The sequence below is a fragment of the Macrobrachium rosenbergii genome, chromosome 5 (assembly GCF_040412425.1).
Source record: "Macrobrachium rosenbergii isolate ZJJX-2024 chromosome 5, ASM4041242v1, whole genome shotgun sequence".
NCBI lineage: Eukaryota > Metazoa > Arthropoda > Malacostraca > Decapoda > Palaemonidae > Macrobrachium > Macrobrachium rosenbergii.
The window spans coordinates 46,773,994-46,794,182 of record NC_089745.1 but is presented as its reverse complement, the minus strand read 5'-3'; the positions used below and the strand labels follow the sequence as shown (position 1 = coordinate 46,794,182).

Genomic DNA, 20,189 nt, shown 5'->3' with positions numbered 1-20,189 from the left:
TACAGTCGACCGACAAAATATAACTGTAAATATGTGATAAGCAACCAAAATACCATAACCTAGAAAAAGTCAATTTCCAAGGTAATACCCGACGCAGAGATAATACCTAATTCTACCACTTTCACAAATAAACATTTCCATGTGGGTCTCTTCCCTAGAATGACCTCAAAATTACTTAGGGACACCCTATAAGTCAATTTATGTTGCCCGGAAGAAATGGCGAAACACTTGGGAAGGTTGCCCAAGTTAGCCTATATGACTCGATTCAGGAAGATAAAAAGCCCTAGCTTAAACGGCACAACATAGAGTAGGCTATTTCACAAGATGGACGTTATTTAACTGGCGACCTGTTCAATATAAGCAACTTGATTGCTGTTATGTTCACTTTTGGCAACTAAAAGAGACGAACTTGTTCCACATTTCGGAAAATTCTGTCCAGCTCTGATCATTTGCCTACGCCCTGGCCGAGGTATTCAGATTCGCGTTTTCAAATATAGAGCTGCTATTACGTTAATTAGCACATTTATGGATACCTAGTTTTAAATTTGGCATAAACTAACAATATAACAGAGGGAAACGTCAATACTGACCAAAATAAAACCACTACAATGCAAACAAACTACTGGTAGGTGCTCCGTTGCTTCTCTTTAACAGTTTTGAATTAAATGCCCAAACACGCGCATGCGCAGAACGTTAACCTCAGAGGATAAAATATGATGAATGTTAAAAATATATATAAAGTGCAACATTAGTTTTCGTTAAAATGAAAAATTTCTTCGTATGACTATATTTTAAATAATTTTTAAAAATATTGTTATATTCTTGCATTTTTACACAAAACTACTTGTTTGCGGAATGCAGATATCAGTGGTTTCATCTGTGAAAATAGTAAACAATATTACAGTACGGCCTTTTAAATAGCCATAGCAATATCAGGTCTCTGGCAATATAGTCGCATATAGTTCAATCATGATGAAAGATTAATTAATGGCGCTTTTACTAAGATGTTCTAACCGTATAAGTACATATGGTTTGTAGAATTTCAAGGTACGTTAAATTGTAACAAAAATGCGTGGGAAGCTGTGGGACTCGGATTTACATCTTCGGTTAAACCGTCAATCCTAACTGTTTGTTAATTTCACGTTTAAAGCCTTATTTATTTTCTTCAGACATTAAAAGGTGCGAAAACGCATTTTCTAAAGAGTTATCGCCAGAATGTATATATATACATATATATATATACTATATATAACTATATATATATATATATATATATATATATATATATATATATATATATATATATATATATATATATATATATATATATATATATATATATATATATGAATGTTGGTATCGAATCATACATCGAAAATATTTTGTGATAATTCAATGTCAACAGCTCTAGAAAGTAAGATTACTTAAAAATCAACATGACTGTATGTTCGCAGGAAGACATGAAATCAAAGTAGTTCGTTAAAATCTTCCAATGACCCACCTCTACGAATTTAAGTTAGAACTAACCTCCAGACATGAAGCCAAAGTGAGGTAACCGCAGTTATCGCTGCTAAACAATAAACAATTGTAATGAAGAAGTTTATAAGTATCTAACGACGGAACGGTCCTTTTTTTTTTTTTTTTTACAATTATAGGTTTCAAGATGTATAGATCGCCGTTCTGCACGCGGCTTATGACAGAAAAATCTCTGTCGTTAACGCCTTAAAAAATTTTTAATGATTCTTCATTTTTTATTGTTTAGGATTCGATATTCCTGATACCCGTTTCTTCACGGTTCTTTTTACAGATCGTTAACCAAATTGTTCGCAGTAGAAATGGCTACACCATTACCCATACTTAGCGGACCAAAATTGAAAACGTACGCAAGTTTCCCTTTCTTGCATGAGAAAATGTCTATTATGGGAAAGGTTTTCCCTGCATTAAATCTGAGAATTGTTCCTAAAAATCCTGATGAGTATAAAGAAACAGTAACTTTTTCAAACCTTCATCTTCCTTAGGCATTTTACAAGCACATGAGTCATGATTAGATATCATTGAGATCAACAGTAATTTGGTCATGAATATCACATGACATAATCGAAATTCTAGAGATTTTCTTTCAAGTTTCACCACTACAAACCATCCAGGCATTTAGAGTGCTGCTGATTTGGTCATTTCATTCTCCAAAACGTTTGCTTTTCATGTCTCACAACCCTCAAAATTGCCATTGAGTAAACTGCCATGTTACTGGAAGCATATTATTTTCCTCTTATTCAGTCTATATTCTATTCCTTATTATTATTATTGTTATTGTTATTATTATTATTATTATTATTATTATTATTATTATTATTATTATTATTATTATACTCGGTGTAGAGTGTTATTGTTATTTCTCGTGTATATATATATATATATATATATATATATATATATATATATATATATATATATATATATATATTACTATCGTAGGACTTTAATTGACCACCAAGAGTGCATTCGACTCAAGAAACAAAGCTTCGTAAATAGACAACCCCAAAAAATTATGGTTGGTTTGATTTGTGAAAATTTGGTTATTAAGGCAAGCATTGGGGCACTTTCGGGTTCAACCACTTAGCGTTGATTCCAGGGCAGGCCTTGTACAAGAGACAGATTTCCAACAATTTTCGCTAGTGCTATATTAGTGCTGGAGAAATTAAACTTTTGAACAACGGGAAGTTCTGCCGATACCTGTGGGTTTTCTCTAAGGCTTGTTTGATAATTACGTGGTGTTATAAGAATAGTTTCAGCAGTTCTGAAATATTCCTCTGGCACCATAGTTTTTTGCACTATTCATAGGTATTAAAACAACAACGCACAGCTGATAAGGATCCTTCTTTGAGTCTCTGTTTAGTGGTTTTCCCCATTTTAATGGAATAAAGGGAGTTCATTTTGTTGTCTATGTGTAATATCAAAACTGATAGAGGAGTAGCCTATAAGAAGCTATAATAGTAAAAATTTTAGCAACAAAGATAAACTCAAAAAATAAGAGACAAAATACGTAAAAGTAAGGGAGGCATCATAATTTTCGGAAGGTTCCATAAACATTTAATAAGACAATATTTTCACCCCAAACACCCACTTTCTTTGGTGATGCTTCGCTGTTAGGGCATGTACAAAAAATAAACAGGTGAATTGTCATGACAATAGATGATTGCTATCTCGTTTCTTGGTAACTTCCCTTTCTGAGATTACTGTTACCTCTTATATTCCATTCTGAATAACCCTAAACTAACCACTTATACGCAAACAGTTTAAGAAAAAAGTACATCAGTTAGCTACCAGAAAATTCTAGCTTCAAATTTGCAAGAGGGATGAAAGCAATAATATAATAGATAATAATCTTAAAGGTTAGATTTCCAGGTGCGTTTTTGGAGCGAAATGAAATCTTATTTTTCTTCTGATATTTTAAAATAACAGATTTTTTCAGTAGCTAAACTTGATTCTTTTATTAAAACCCATAACTCGTAATTCACAAATAACAATCTTTAAACAAATATTTCTAATGTGGTATCAGACAATGAACGGCACACCTGTCCTGCTCGTTATTGTGAATGAGATAATACTATTTCTAATGCTTCACGAACTGTTGTCACACTGTAGTTCGAAATCCTTTTAGTTTCGAAACCGAATCCCATGGTAAATGTCAGCAAAAGAATTTTACAGGAGGTTGCCAAACATGAACATGTTGTATGATGTCCATGGCAAAAATTAATCGAGGTTTTCTCTGAAAAATTGTTCATCTGCATCGTATGATGTTCAAGAAAACATGGGTGAGAATATACGGTGGCGCCGCTCAGTACGAGCACTTTTAATCTACAGACAATTTTACTCTAATTCAAAGAAGACAAACATGAAAAGAAGTTAATTCTGTGATATAAATCATATGATAATAAATAATTTATTATCTATTTAAGAAAAATCAACCATATTTGAAGTCGCTGAAGTCGTTTAAATCTGTAAAAGCTAAATATTAGGGAATGAGCGCTTCCCTCATCGTAAGTGGTAGAACAGCAGCAAACGCCAACAAAAGCCGATTTTATGTTTATGTTTGTTGTACTCCAGAACAACAAAAGGCTTAAGTTGTGTTGTCCAAAATGAAACTGGTTGACCAAGTGGTTAGAACCTTCCGTGTTGCCAAACTCTTTCGAGATAACACAGAGCGTATAAATAATATAGATTTCTCACCGAGTGGCGAGTTACTGATCACTTCCAGTGATGATGATCAAATTATCATTTATGATTGTGAGAAGGGAACGTAAGTAATTTCTCCCTGTAGCCTCCTAAGTGAACATAGGCAATGCCTGTCACTCTGTTGAGTCCTTTTTAGACAGTATTTTTAGTAATTCTGCATAGTCTTTTTATTTTAATCTATAAAAGAGTCTTGGGTAGTAGGCCTACTAGCCTAGGCCTGTTATAATTCATTCCTAGTCAAAAACATTATTGGGTAACATTTTATACTTATGTCAAGGCCATTTGTTACATTGCCTGATGTTTATGGATTGCTAACCATTTTTTTTGGTGCAAAACCCTATGTTTTCGTTTAACCCTCCCCCATTTACTCAGCAGTTATGGGTACCTAGGCTTCGCTCATTGCTTGGCCTTTAACTTAAAACCTGTAGCCTACTTCAGCCACCCATTTATGTATCCATAGTGGAAAATTGGGATTTTTTTAATGAAAGAAAACCAAAAACGAGTGCATTGCATCTGCCTCCAGGGTAGGAAATCTCTAAATTATAAACAGTTGTTCACATGCTTCATTCATGCACATCAACAGGAACAATCATAAAAATATTGATGGAGCATAAAGATGTAAGAAGAGACAGGTAGCTGTCATGTTACTTTAACTTAACCTAGGGTTCTGGATCCTTACCTGGCCTGGCGACCCATAGAAGAACCCCCCTGCCCCAACGTTTGAGTGGCTTTTGTGCGGGTAGGATGTGTCCGTGAAGTACTATGTGAAAAGTGCCTGACTTGCGCGATGTTCAAAGTGAATATGAGGAAGAGGAAGCAAAAAGAGAAAATAAGTACTGTAGAAATTAAATCAAGTACAGGGAAGATCAAACTATCATACGAACATTAGCTCATAATTATTGAAGCAGCATGTAAGGTGGAACACTAAATAAAATACTAGAGAAGGATGAGTCAACCCAAATCGAGAGAAAGTCAGCAACCAGCAGACATTGCTCTGGGGACGTTGATGAGGAAGGAACTTGCTGTGAAATGTGTGACGTATGGTTTCGTTATGAATGCTCAGGCATCGAGGTCAGATACACACCCATACTTCGTAGTGATAACATAAGGTACATATGTATAGAGAACACACAGAAAACTCATTGAAGATGAACTTGAAGAAATAAAAGAAAACACAGAGATATCAACAAGTTGACTCAGGATTCGGCTCAGAAAACTAGTGATGTAATGATCAACGTAGATGAAATCCAAAACAAAACTGATAATTTTGATAAAGATGTAAAGCCCATGACAAACATGGACAAAACTTATGCTGAGTCACTAAAGACAAAAAAAGTGCTTCTGATCAAATCTACAGATGAAGAGAGCACAGCAGCTAATGAAAAGTGACAAATTATGAATAAAATAACAGCGCCAGGTGAACAGGTTAAAACAACAAGAGATGGACACTTATTTGTAAGATTTCCAGACAGGATAAACTTAGAAAAGGCAAAAATGGAGATTCAGAATATTAACAGTATATCAGTAAATGAGAAGGGTAAACTTAAACCAAAAATAAAAGTAGTCTATGTCCCAAAGGATGAAGATGACATTGTTGATAACATTGTAAAGAAAAATCCATGGCTAGGTAGCCTCATTTCTGAAAATGATGACCTGAAAATTGTAAAGGAAATGAAAGCCAAAGATGACAAATGTAAACACTATCATCAGATGCACACCACAAACACGAAAGGCTACCTACGATAGAGGTGACAGATTGTGTACACTGTATAGCCGTTGCAAAATATTTGACTGCTACATGCCCTATCAATACTAGAAATGTCAGGAATTTGGTCACAGCGCAGCAAATTGTAGAAATGACCAAGCTTGCCCTAGATGTGGTGAAAAATCACAAGTCAAATGAATGTGCTAGCAACATCTTCAAGTGTAAAAATTGTGTAAAGAAAGGTCATAGTGATACTAAACATAAAACATATGATGGCAATAAGTGCACAGTATATAAAGAATATGTGTCAAAGGTGAAAAATGTTATGGATCATGGCTTTGACTAACAATCTTCTATGCAATTTAATAAGAAGAAAGCAAATTTAAAAAAAGAACTGAAGACTCTCCTATCCTACAGGAGCTACGATACTGACGAGAAAACACTGAAAGACAATTATAAAATATAAGACGCACCTTATTTTGAAAACGTAAAACGGCCCACCAGAGAGGGAATTATCCCTGTGGAGGGCTGTACATAAAACCAAACAAAGTGAAGCAAATTGAAAGTGAAACCCAACGTGGAGTGCCTTTTAAGATATGATGCAAAATTTTAGGGATAGGCTAGCCTGCAGTATCCTATTCTAACTTATGGTGCCAGGTCTTGACCTGACTTGGAGGCAAAACCCCCCATTGACTTCCCTTCCCCCACTTACTTACTTAGAGTACCAAAAATAATAAAAAGTGAAATAGAAATTCATCTCAACCTAACCTTGCACATGGGGTCATGTGGTTGGTATGTTAACAGTTAGGTGGCACACATTTCGTGTTGCTTCATTCCCAGTCCTGTAAGTGACTCATTCAGCTGGGGTGTGTTTAGTGGAGGATAGAGTTCTTTTACATATACATATAAAATGGAATATGTTGTGTAGGACCTCTATCAGTATCTTTGACACTCAAGGCATCTGTTATTAAACTAAAGAAAATTGTGAAAACTGGGAGGAATCAAAGAAGGTCCAGATGCTTTTGTGCATGAATTTTATATTTGGTTGAAAACAGCAGGTACAAAATTAAACAAGTAAAAAATACACCAAAGTTTCTTCAGTGCAATCGAGTTTTCATTGCAGCTGCTACAGCTTATAATCAAGGCCACTGAAAATAGATCTGTCTTTCGATGGTCTTGGTATAATGCTGTGTGAGCTGCGGCCCATGAAACTTTAACCATGGCTGGGTGGTGGCCTATCCTATATTGTTGCCAGAAGCACGATTATGGCTAACTTATGCTAACTTGAACCTGAAATAAAATAAAAACCACTGAGGCTAGAGGGTTGCAATTTGTTATGTTGGATGATTGGAGAGTGGATGGTATACATACCAATTTGCAGCCCTCTATCCTCAGTAGTTTTTAAGATCTGATGGCGGACAGAAAAAAGTGTGGACGGACAAAGTCGGCACATGGCTGTCTTTTACAGAAAACTAAAAGCTCCTCAAAGTGCATTGCTATCTGATTTTGGCCAGCATCTCAGAATGTATGAAAGAACAATAACTGGATTTAAAAAATGATGCATGCCTTAATTTTATGGGTAGATATCTAATTTATTCAACTGTTTCTGTACTCCACATGGAAAAAATGCCTTGGTGACCATTTTAACATTTTGAATGTTGAATTCAGTGTCGCTAGGAATTAAGGTTCATTGAATTACCAGACTTTGTCTTTTGTAGGCTAAACTTGAATTATCTTAGTCCAACCAAAGTTACCTGAGAACTATCCCCAGGTTCAGATGTCGTAACCTATTACAGGCTAATCTCCAAATGAAAGCGTAGGGGAATTAGCTTTTCAGATCTAGGGTTAAGTATTTGTAATATTTTTGGGACTGTTGTGGATTGCTAATTTTTTACCATTACAAAACTTTATTATTTAACATACTTGGCTCAACACAAGCATATAGCCTTTTTTTCAGGCTTTAGTATACACTTGACCCCCGGTATTCGCGGGGGATGCATACCGCTCCCCCCCCCCCATGATTAGCTAAAATCTATGAATACTTAAAACCCCTCAATTTTGATTGTTGAAAACACCAAAAAACCCTCTAAAAATACTTATACTGTACAGTACTTGAATATTTTAATAGTTTTATCACAAAAATTGCATTTAGTCATGAAAATGGTATGAAAATACAGTAATCTGTGAATATTTCCTTATGAAAAATACTGCAGATAAACAAATTTTCCACAAATAATGTGTACAGTATATATATATATGTTCCACAGAGAATTCTGCAAATCTGGAACGGCAAATAGGTGGGGTCCACTGTATTTTGCTGTTTGTCTTTCACTATCTTTGTTAAGACTATCCACATGTATCCCTATGGGGATTGTTTCCACATGTCCCACACAAAGTAAATGTAAAAGGTTTATCTCTCATTTTGTGAGAAGGTTTACTCTCTACCTCAGGATACTTATATGGTAGTAATTCAAGACATAATGAAAAAAATTGAGCATTATGGAGTAGCACTCTGTAGCCAATATTTTTTTATTACCATTGAAAGTAATATCTGATTCTGAAGACCAGTCCACCTGAAACACTCTGGCTACAGTTCCAAAACCAGACAGATTATAGCCAGGCAGAGAGAATAAACCTGCACTTGCCCACAAATACACTAGCACCTAATGTATCCTGTAACTTAAAAAAAAAAACTCAATTTGCAGATCAAGTCTTAAAATTGGCTGTACAGTAATGCATGATCAGGGAAGACTGCTGTTATTTAAAAACACAAATCCAGTACACGGCTTATGTAATCAAATGGTCTAGAGTTATTGCTATACAAAAAAATAGCTTTATATCTAGCTAAAACTAGCTCTTTATTTAGCTCAGTAATAGTTAAAATGGGAGACTGGTAATACTTGTACTGCAATATTTTTTAGCTCTGGTTATTGTTACCAGGTGCTTGATGAGAAACATGAATCTTGAATAGTCTTGTTTCAGTTGAAAATTAAAAAAAAAATGTTACAAACTGAAAGTGAAAGAAAATAAGTATACTGTACCTGTTTAGTGACTAAGCTGTGGTTACCCCACCATGTGCGTTGAGGAAGCCAGCTTGTTATTAGTAAAGTAATTCATTTAATAATTCCAGCAGTATAGTTTATGCAAATCAGTCTTTGGATCAACTACACCATTTGCTTATTTCTTGATTTTTTCTAACTAAAGACAGACACTTGTCAACAAAATTTTATTATGCAGTATGACAGTTCTTATTGGTTAGAATAATGAGATTTTCCTGTTTTTCCACTAATTTACTGTTGGACTGTGGAACACCCTCCCAGAGGATGTCGTGCAATTGGAACTAAAGAAGTTCAAGTGAAGATGCAATTCATTACTACCCTATATTATTCTCCTTGCATTTTAATACATTTGTATCTATTTGTTAATTTATTAATTTATTATTTCTTTTTTTAATAAGCAGGATCTCTTCTTTCCGTATTTCCCTTTGCATTCTCTTACTTCTTTCTAATGCCTAATGAACACCATGTTCTTTGGAAGCTTGAACTATAAGTCAATGACCCATGTGGGCTTGTTCCATATGAATAGGTTTCATCTTCTAAATAATAATAATAATAATAATAATAATAATAATAATTTTGCTCATGTAATGAATTTAGTGAATCTGTTGGTAGATAGATAAAGTAAGATTCATTGTCTAGAGTAAGATTCTTTGTCTATTCCAACTCTCTGCCATTTTAAGGCCATTTTCAGAGCTGGTACAGGCATGCACTGGAACAACTATAGTAACTCGAGGTGATTCAGGTCTGCATATAGCTATCATATTCTAATCCTCTTTCCAAGTGATGAAGAAAAAAAACACTTCAAAGGGCTAATTATAAGAAAACTTACCTAAGCTTACCTAACCTAGGTTGCAGTGTTCCCCCATACTGGGGGAATTTCAGCTCCCCTTGTCCACAGCCAAAAGGTATGGCAGTGATATTTATAGAAATAAATCCAGAGAGGGAGACATCTGTAAGACAAAACTTCAGTGGGTTCTTGAGAAGACATTTACAGTAATTTTGGGAGTGAAGGACAACATCACTTGAGCTGAGCACTCATAATAGGAGGAACAGCATATGGATAAGGAAATCTTATTATACGGAATGAATCTGGCTGTTAAAGTTAGCTTATATCTTTGCACCATTAGTTGCGATCGGAATTTTGAAAAAAAACAAAGTAACACATGGCTAACCCACCAGGACTGTCTCTGTAATCACCTGTTTCCTACATGGTGGCATTGGAATGTTTACGTTCTTGTCAGACTTCTTCATGCCGTGTCCTGATGCAGATGGTGTGAATCAGTGTTAATAATAATTTTGATGATTTCTGGCTGATATTCTCCTGTTCAGTATTGTGCTTGTTTTCTGCTTTTGCATTATGTTGTCTACAGCAAGTAGAGATGAAAGCATTAGGATGTATAGGAAAGAGTTTGTGGAAACCGAATATTTTGGTTGTGCAGGATGGCCACATGTGTGTTAGCCTAGCTGTTGAGGCATGAGTGTGGTTTACTTGATGTGAAGATAATAAGGAGTGATCTGATGAGAGGAGGAAATTTTGTGAAGTATCGGAAGATGCTAGAGACTGATAGATTATGTAGACAATTCATTAAGGCATACCATAAGCCTACTCAGTCTTTTCCTTTTATGTTCCGGTGTTGCTTCTCCTCTTCCTCCTTCATTCTACTCTGCCTTCTTTTGCTCCCTATGTGGTTCAGGAGAAAAAATAATAGGTAAATGAGATATATTCTTTTATTTTGGTTAGAAATTTGACTTAATATATTAGGGCAAAGATTCCCCCCCCCCTTAGTGATCTACCTTTTTCATTTTCCCCTGTGAGAGAGGTGCTGGACCCTTGGCTTCTATTTGTAGCCCACCCTCTGGACTGGCCTAGGTCAGTTGGTCTTCTCCGCGGACAGAGAACCATGGTACTCGTATGATTCAGGACCAAGGTCTTTGCCCTTCGCCACCTCTCTCGACTGTCTCTCTGGTTCGAATTTGATGCATTCGCCAGATGAGTTATTTGGTAGTTTAGCGCTTCCGTTCACTGGTTCACGAATCATCCATTTCAGAGAGAGTGATAGTGATATATGTGAACCAGAAGAGTTATTTATGGGTATAGACATACAGTAGACCCCGATATTCACTGGGGTTATGGACCACAACCACCTGCGAATAGTTCATATTCTCAAATATTCGAGATCTTCCTCTAAAAACACTCATAACTTCCCATTTTAATAGTTCATACACCAAGTATACCTTAAACTGTCATCCTAAAACACTTTAATATAATTTCAAAGTCATCTTACAACATTACTCTACCCTTAAAAACATGTACATGACTTACAGCTATGCGTGAACACTCCTACAACTGTTTCTGTACGCTTACCAAAGCAAAAACTATTCAAGTTATCCCCATACATATTCAGACACACATTTTCATTCATACAGTAGTATTCAAGCCTTACCATTTTCTTTTAACATAGATAGGAGTGACACTGGTACATTAAGTACTGTACCTAAATATTTAAATATGCATTGAAAAAAATATATGAAATGAGAAGTTTAAGATTGTGTAAATCATACGGTTACTCACCAGTTATGAATGTTGATTGAAGATGGTGATGAATTAGCTGTGCAGTCTGCTGAATGACAATGAAGATGTGACTGCACAGCAAAGCAGAGGAGTTACGTCTCCTCTGGGGGCACCTCTTCCCCTTCTTCAGGCGCTTCGTCCACCAACTACACTTCTTCAGGGGCTTTGGGAGGCTTTGGAGTGTCCTTCTTCATGGGCTCGAGAAACATGTTGATAGGCAGCTGCTGTTGCTGCTTCTTCATGCTGACGGGGAGGTTATTATAGGGGACCAAAACCCCATGCCCCAGTTTTTTCCTACAGCTCCCTGGCTGCCCTCATAATCGGGACAGATGTTCCAGAGACAGGCCTTCATCCTCCTCCTCGTTCCTGTCCCCTGAACCTGCTGGGTGTTCTTCCTCACTGGCAGACTTCATCAGTATCTTCCAAATCCTGGTCCTTCAGGGGGTCAGAGTGGGCATCAGTGAGGGTGCCAACTTCATCCTCAGTGATGTCATCAAAGCCTTCTCCACCAAGCTTCCTTATCAATGGCCGAATGTTGAATTTCTTCAGGAGAGAAACCCTTATCGTGAACACACACTGGCCACAATTTCTTCCAGCACGCCTTAAGGGTCTCCTTCATGTCCTTCAACGATCGGCTGATGACGGTCAGACATGGCAATCGTAAATTTGCGCCAATATTCCTTCGACGTAAATTCACTGTCATTGTCCATTGCCTTCACAAGAGTGCTCAAGGGATTTCCGGGTGTAGAGTGCCTTGAAGGCACAGATCATGCCCCAGTCCATAGGCTGGAGGAGAGAGGTGGTGTTGGCAGGGGGGGAACTCATGCTGGGCTCCATCGTAATAAAGATCCACAGGGTGGCCACCAGCATTATCCATAATCAGCAACACCTTAACTTCATGTAGAAGTCATTGAGGTAATCCTTAACTTGAGGGAAGAAACTCTGAATAAACCAGTTAGATGTAAGAATATTGGTGATCCAGGCCTTGGGGTTGTGCATTTGAAACATAGACAGCAAGTTCTTGTTCGTATTCTTGAGGGACCTGGGGTTTGCAGCCTTGTAAATAAGACCTGGTTTCAGCATGAAGCCAGCAGCATTGCCACACATGATAAGAGTAACTCTATCGTTTTGGGCATTAAACCCAGGGGTGCTGGCTTCGTTCTTTATGAGGTATGTCCGGGAAGGCATTTTTTTTCCCAGAACAAGCTAGTCTCGTCCATGTTGAACACCTGTTCTGGACAGTAGCCTTTGTCCCTGATGATTTTCTTGAAGGTCTCAGGATATTTTGCAGCCCCTTCCTTGACTGCTGATGCCATTTCCCCATGCAGAGAAACAGACTTTAGGTGGAACTGCTTCTGGAAGTAGTGGAACCACCCCTTGCTGGATATAAAATCTTCAGGAGCTGATGATGGCCCTGCTTCTGCCTCTTCTTCTTCAGCAGGGTCATCAAAGCCTCAGAAGTCTGCTTCCTGTATGCCACTGCCTTCCATAACAATCTAAAACTGCTGGTAGAGTTTTCGTGCCTTCTCACAGATGATGTTGCCGTCGAGGGGATGTTTTTCTTACGGCAGCCCGTTATCCAAAATGCCAAGGCTGACTCCATCCTCACGATGTTCTTATCACACACAGTGGAAATCATCTTGGCACTATCGCAGAAGCTAGCATCTACAGTCTTCAACATCTCCAGAAGTGCTGCCTTCTTCTGGAGCTTCATGGCATTCTTCTGGCGCTTAGGCGCTTTGCCAGAAGCCTTAGAAGGAGCAGGGCATTTAAGAGGCATCTTAGGGCACATTTAAAATAGATACACAAAAATTAAAAACAAGACACAAAGATATGCAAAGTACACAGATACGCAGTGACACGCTTTATCAGCAGAGGTATATGCGATAAACTGGCAAAGGTATGGGCTCCAGCAGCCCATCTCTGCGAGACAGTCTTGGGGGTTACAGCCAATCAGCACCAAGGAAAATGAATGGTGCTTCAGGATCGGCCTCTTTGCAAACGCCAGCCAATAGCATGTCAAGTAGCATTGCACCTAGGTATTTCAGCTTCTCAAGCTACATTTTCTTTCCCACAAGCTTTGTGATTGGAATTTGCATTTCGTTTGGGGAGCATTCTTTAAGGAAAAAAAATATATTTGTTGATATTTTACTGTGTTTACATTTTAATATTAATATTAGAAATATATTTAGTCATGAAAGTAAAATGAAAATAATAAGCGATTATTTCGGATATGCTCTATCAAAAATCTCATCCTAAAACACTTCATGTAATATCATTTCAAAGTCATCTTACAACATTACTGTACTGTATCCTTAAAAATGCGTTTATGGCGTACAGCTACGCGTGAACACTCCTACAACTGTTACTGTGTTCTTACCAAGCCGAAAACTAATCAAGTTATCTCTATACAGTATTCAGGCTTGCACATTGTCTTTCATGCAGTAGTATTCAAGCCTTACTGTTTTCTTTTAATGTAGAGATGGGGATGACATTGGTTCATCATTTGGTGAGCATTTTTTAAGAAAAAAACACATTTTATTGATATTTTGCTGTTTACATTAATATTAATATTTGAAAATTATTAAATAATTTTTTTTTATCATAAAAAATGTACAGGATTTACAGTAGTCACAAAAATAAAATGAAAATAATTAGCAAATATTTTAGATATGCTCTATTTACTTCCTCTTACTTCTTCCCAGTGAACACCATATTATTTTAGAAGCTTGAATTTTAAGTCAATGGCCCCTGTGGGCTTGTTCCATATGAATAGGGTTCATTTACTGAATAATAATAATGATAATAATAATAATAATAATTAATAATAATAACAATAATAATAATAATACAAAAAAATCTGTGAATAGGTGAATTTTCTGCTAATTGTTTGGAGTTATGTTCCACAGAAAAATTCTTGAATGGGTGAATACGCGAATCCTGAACCACGAATAGTCGGGGGTTGAATATATTCTAATTTTGATCAGATGTATAGATGTTTGTCGTCAGTTTTGGTGTTTTTATTTAATTTTTTGAATAATGAATATTGCCTCTGAACATCATATTGTAAATATTCTGTTAAACATTCTCTTATTATTACAGATCAAAGCGTACGCTAAACAGCAAAAAGTATGGCGTGGATTTAATTCACTTTACACATGCCAAAAATTCTGCTATCTACAGTTCTACTAAAATCGATGGTAAGGAGGTTACACTGTATTTGTCTGTTACCTAGTTCCTCATTGGACGAATCGGTAGAGTTCTTGGCTAGCACTCTGCTAGGCCCGAGTTCGAGTCTCCGGCCGGCCAATGAAGAATTAGAGGAATTTATTTCTGGTGATAGAAATTCATTTCTCAGTATAATGTGGTTCGGATTCCACAGTAAGCTGTATTTCCCATTGCTAGGTAACCAATTGGTTCTTAGCCACATAAAATAAGTCTAATCCTTCGGGCCAGCCCTAGGAGAGCTGTTAATCAGCTCAGTGGTCTGGTACCTGTAATGTATGTTACACATGAAAGTGGGATTTTATTTGGTGCTTGTTACTTTAAATTGTGTCAAATCCAGGTTTGATTCTGAGTTATGCAATACCTGTAATGGTATTTTAACCCTTTTAAATTTTTGGTGGGCCCCAAAATTTGTCCATGTCAAGCTCTGACCAATTTTGGACTTAATGTTTTTCTTTTGTTGCTTGCTAGGAATTTTTATATCATTTCAAGCTGAAATTCTGTACTTTATAGTAGTAGATTCAAAGATGGAAAACATCAAAAAGATAGTCAGAATACCATGAAATCTCAAGATTTATGAATGAGATGGCATCATTTGATGTCACCTTAATCTCAGAGGGACAGAATTCTGAGAGCTATGTGCACAGCATTAGATTTAGCCAGAGTATATTATTTATACTGTACAAAAGGACTATTGTTAGCCTCTGGGTGTTCAACTAATTCATACCTATGCTTACTAAGTAAAATTTTGATCTTAGTATCCATTTACTTTTTTCAGACACAATACGCTACCTCTCGCTTCATGATAACAAATATATAAGATACTTCCCAGGACATACCAAAAAGTAAGGCATATATTTTGTATGTATATTTTCTTTATTGTGTCTTTTTTAAATTATGTTCTCTTATCTTGATATTTCTGTTGTTTAATCAAGTGTATAATAAGCCATGTTTGCAACTTCAGGTATTAAATAAACTAATATTTCAATATTTGGGAGAATATCGGAACTTGGAATGACTTTGATAATCCTTACTTGCTACCAGGATACTTAGAGTAAGAATATCAGTGAAGTATAGTTAGTCTTCATTCCATATGTTTAAAGTTACATTTTGCAGTAGTTTTTCAATTTGAAATTATCCTCTATATTCTTATACTATAAGGAACTGGAAGTTAGTGTATTTAAATGTTTTGTTATCCATTTATAATAGAAATGTAATGGTATCCCAAGTTTTTATGAGAGTAAAGTACTGTATTTTAAGGTAGTGGTCTGGTTCAACTATTTAATAATAATAATAATAATAATAATAATAATAGTAATAATGATAATGATAGTGATAATAGCACCTTGGCTTATCAGATGCTTTGGAGGTCTGGCTTTCTGGTAAGCAACAAAGTCTGTTAAGTAACAGACCCCATACTGCAGCCTACATTTGAATATTTTATAGATATCTTAAAGGTAACAGCAATTCCACATAATTCCAAGGGTAAACTAACCTGTACTTTACACTTGACATTCAGTTTAAGAAATTTATTTTAAAATATATCCTGTCTAAAAGGAAAGTATAGCAAAAAATAATCAAAGTGTAGTTAGTAATTACAAAAGTGTATGAAGTAAGGTTTAACTGTAACAATAACAATACAGTATCTAGTTCCAGCTACTTAATACTCTTAGTAACACAGGTGATGGTAATTTCAGCTGATGTTTTACAGAAAAAAATTAAAATTATTTTTAGTTGGAATTTTTTTTCACATTTGTATATGAATTTTGTTTATATCTCTTCCAAAACAAAGAGTGATCACTCTGAGTATGAGCCCAATCGATGACACTTTCATATCTGGCTCCCTGGACAAGTCATTGAGACTTTGGGATCTCCGTTCTCCAAACTGTCAGGGTATGATGCATGTGGGAGGGCGCCCGGTAGCAGCTTTTGACCCAGACGGTCTTATATTTGCTGCAGGTATCAATTCAGAAATGATCAAGCTGTATGATCTGAGGTAGGTATGGTAGTTTAGATATGGTAGTTTGTTTCCCCTAGATGGTAGTAACATTGTAGATTGTACTGTTAACCTTTATGTAAATGATTTTTGATCGTTCATTTTTGTTTTGTGAGATTATTTAAGCCTTAGACATCAGGTAGCTTTTATATTAATGGTGTTTTCAAAATGTATGTGTAATGCTTGTACTGAAATCTATCTTAAAGATTTTTTAGCATAATACAACCTGGATGAATATTGTTCTGAAAATCAAAACATGGTTTTGTGTCCTGGTCTGAAAGAAGTTGGAAACAGTCAGTGCAAGAAATTAAGTTGTTTTTTAATGATTTAGATACAGTGCCTGATTCCGTTCTGGTGGTCTATCGGGTTTGTGCCCCTGGGATACCAGGTAGATAGCTGAAAGTGAATGCTCCTCACTCTCCCATCACTTCCCAAACTTTTGCATTAATTTTTGTATTTTTTTAAAAATCAGGGGTGCCCCCTTCATGTTAGAAAGAAATTAAACAAAACCCAAAACCCTGATTGAATAAAGAGCTTTTCTGAATATTATGGTTTAAGAAGAACTCTCAGTGAGGTATCAGGCATATTTTAGTGTTAATGAAATCAGATGCAGTCTCCCAGGGCATTTTTTCATCCTGTTCAACACTTCTTTTGCAAGTGGTTTTCTGGAGTTTCTATTCAACTGAGGTAAATGCAACTATGATATGAATGTTCAATAGGTTTCCAACAGTTGCTGTCATCTGTGTAGATGGCTCCACAGACATGTAAACATTGCTTTTTGATCCAAAGTCAGTAAGAACTACCAACCATGGTACAGTAGACCCCTGTCTGTTCGCGGTTCTGGATTCGTGGCTTCACCTATTCGCTGATTTCTCTGTGGAACATACATATACACATTATTTGCCTATTTGCGATATTTTTCATGGAGAAATATTCACAGATTACTGTATTTTCATATTTTCATGACTAAATGAATTTTTTGTGATATAACTACTGTATTAAAATATTCAAGTACAGTATAAGTATTTTTAGAGGGTTTTATGGTGTTTTTAACCATCAAAATAGGCAGTATTAAGTATTTTTAGAGGGGTTTTAAGTATTCGCAGATTTGAGCTATTCGCGGGAGTAGTGGTACTCATCTCCCGTGAATACCAGGGGTCGACTGTACAGGCAGTCCTGTTATCAGAGGGGAATCTGTTTTGAAAGCGTGACGATAAGCGAAAATCGCCGATAACTGAAAATCAGTGATTTTCAAAGCTTATCGGCTCCGATAACCAGAGATCAGCACCTCTGTTAGGTATGTATTGGCACCATTAAACAGAAATTGGCGCATATTGGCACCGAAAATCACCAATTTTCGTCTCTAGACAGGAGCAGTATAACTGGATCGCTGATAACCTAGCCCGCTGATAACCAGGGACTGCCTGTAAATCATTTTTAGCTTCGGAATAATGTACAAAGCACAATTTTTGTTTTGGGCCCTTTTTCCTAGTAATACTGAAGAAGTTATTGTTGACTGCAGAACTTGAAACTATAGATTAAAAAATAAGTTATTTGCTTTGCTGATACCCATGCAATTACATTTTTTCCAAAGGCCAGTGGGACAGACATCCTAATGACTTATTAATCACAGGCCAGCCAAAAAGAAGTAAAAGTGGGGTAACAATATCCTTGAGCTAAGGGCAAGTTATTAGGTTGTTTGTCACTGTTTCTTGCCTCCACATACATTGTGAAGATAATTAAACACCAACACACACACACACACACACACACGGAAAGACAGTTTGTGCAGACAGATGCAAGAAACACTGTCTTTAATATGGAAATTATCAATAATAATATTAAGATTCATGTAATATAAATGGAAGTACCCAGTACCAGTTTTCATAATCTTTCCCCAGTGTGAATGTAAAATGTACATAGAGGCTGTTGGATTTTATTGCATACTTGAAAGCACTAAAATTATAAGTAGAATTAAATCAAGGTAATTTACAGTTTCAGTTAAAATCTTTATCCATTTATGTAGTTTTTATTCAAAAGTCTGATTTTAAGGGATGGTTTTAATATCTTTGTAATATTTCTCTTTAATTTTATGTTTGGCTTTCTTCAGTATTTAATGATCAAAATATCCAACCCTATTTTGTTAAAAAAAAAAATACAGGTCTTTCGACAAAGGTCCCTTCAGTACGTTCCAACTTTCCATGGAGAAGGAGTGTGATTGGACAGGCATCAAGTTCAGCCCTGATGGGAAAACTATTCTTACATCTACAAATGGCTCAATTATTCGACTTGTTGATGCCTTTTCTGGAACTCCTCTTAAGACCTTTACTGTAAGTTTTCTTGTTTACAATAAGCTGTGAAGTAGTATGGAACCAGTTTATTAGTTTTAAATAAGATCAAATACTTCATTATTTAAGTTTTTCTGTTCTTCCGTAACTTTGGATAAATTGTAACCCTTAGTTGAATTATCAAAAATACTGTATATTTGAAGTGTCTTAAAAGGTTGCCACTAGTTATTAATTTGTCCTTGAATAATTCCCAAGTATAAATACCTATATCCTTTATTTGAGTGTCATGGGAAAATTATTTTATTTTTTTGTGAAAAGGAGATTTGAGATTTTGACTTGAAAATTGTTATGTTCATGGTAGTGCAGGTATTGATAGCAATATTATAAATAGCACTCCTCAGGCCAGGGTTTTATGTAGGTATGTGTAATCTGAATGTGGGTGTAAGTTTTTATATGTGTACTGTTTGCCCTTGAGTTTCTCTTATTGATATGTATGTCATACTTTGTGACATTGAATAGTATATAATTGCTTAATTCATAATTATTTTTTTCTGCTTTTTCAGGGGCATTTAAACAACAAAGGCATTGCCCTTGAGGCATCTTTCAGCCCAGATTCCCAGTTCATATTGAGTGGCTCTACAGATGGTCGAATTCATGTTTGGAATGCTGAAACTGGTTACAAGGTAAAATTAATTTAATTTTTTATTTTGAAACTTTTCATTCTTTCACTATTGGTTATGTACCACAGTTGCCTGTTGTCATTGTATACTTTGGATTTGTTTCATCACAACTCCATCAGTTGTGTAGTGCCCTCAGCCGCAGTCAAAATGATCATACCCATTATTTGGGATGACTCTTACTGTTAAAGATAGCTTATATCTCCTTGCCAATAGGCGAGGAGTTATAAGCTATATTTAACAGTATGTAAGTATCCAAATAATAAATACCCATTTTCATGTGCCTTGTAGACAGAAGAAGCTGGAGGGCAAAGAGTGATTGTTCATGCTGTGTGCATTTGACCCATCTATAGATAGTAACAATTTTCAGAATTGTTCACGTGTCTGTGGTGTTGATTAAACAGCTATGAGTATCTCCTCTGCATTTTATT

General features: G+C 35.9%; 2 protein-coding genes across 3 annotated transcripts in view; one reads left to right on the top strand and one right to left on the bottom strand.

Annotated features, from left to right (window-relative positions):
• The window catches only part of LOC136838750 (transforming acidic coiled-coil-containing protein 3-like), a 36,143-nt gene extending 35,451 nt beyond the window's left edge, over nt 1-692 (bottom strand). Inside the window, exon 1 of one of the 2 annotated variants that reach the window (XM_067104217.1) lies at nt 591-692. The gene's annotated coding sequence lies outside the window, so the exon portion shown is untranslated. The remainder of the gene's footprint in view (nt 1-590) is intronic. The other variant, XM_067104216.1, reaches the window with a different exon arrangement.
• A 3,325-nt stretch (nt 693-4,017) lies between these two features.
• Nucleotides 4,018-20,189, top strand: part of Wdr82 (WD repeat domain 82) — a 32,335-nt gene continuing 16,163 nt past the window's right edge. Inside the window, exons 1-6 of the mRNA XM_067104215.1 lie at nt 4,018-4,300; nt 14,675-14,772; nt 15,576-15,642; nt 16,590-16,793; nt 18,955-19,123; nt 19,645-19,764. Of these exons, the coding sequence (XP_066960316.1) occupies nt 4,140-4,300; nt 14,675-14,772; nt 15,576-15,642; nt 16,590-16,793; nt 18,955-19,123; nt 19,645-19,764 (819 nt within the window). The 5' untranslated portion in view covers nt 4,018-4,139. The remainder of the gene's footprint in view (nt 4,301-14,674; nt 14,773-15,575; nt 15,643-16,589; nt 16,794-18,954; nt 19,124-19,644; nt 19,765-20,189) is intronic.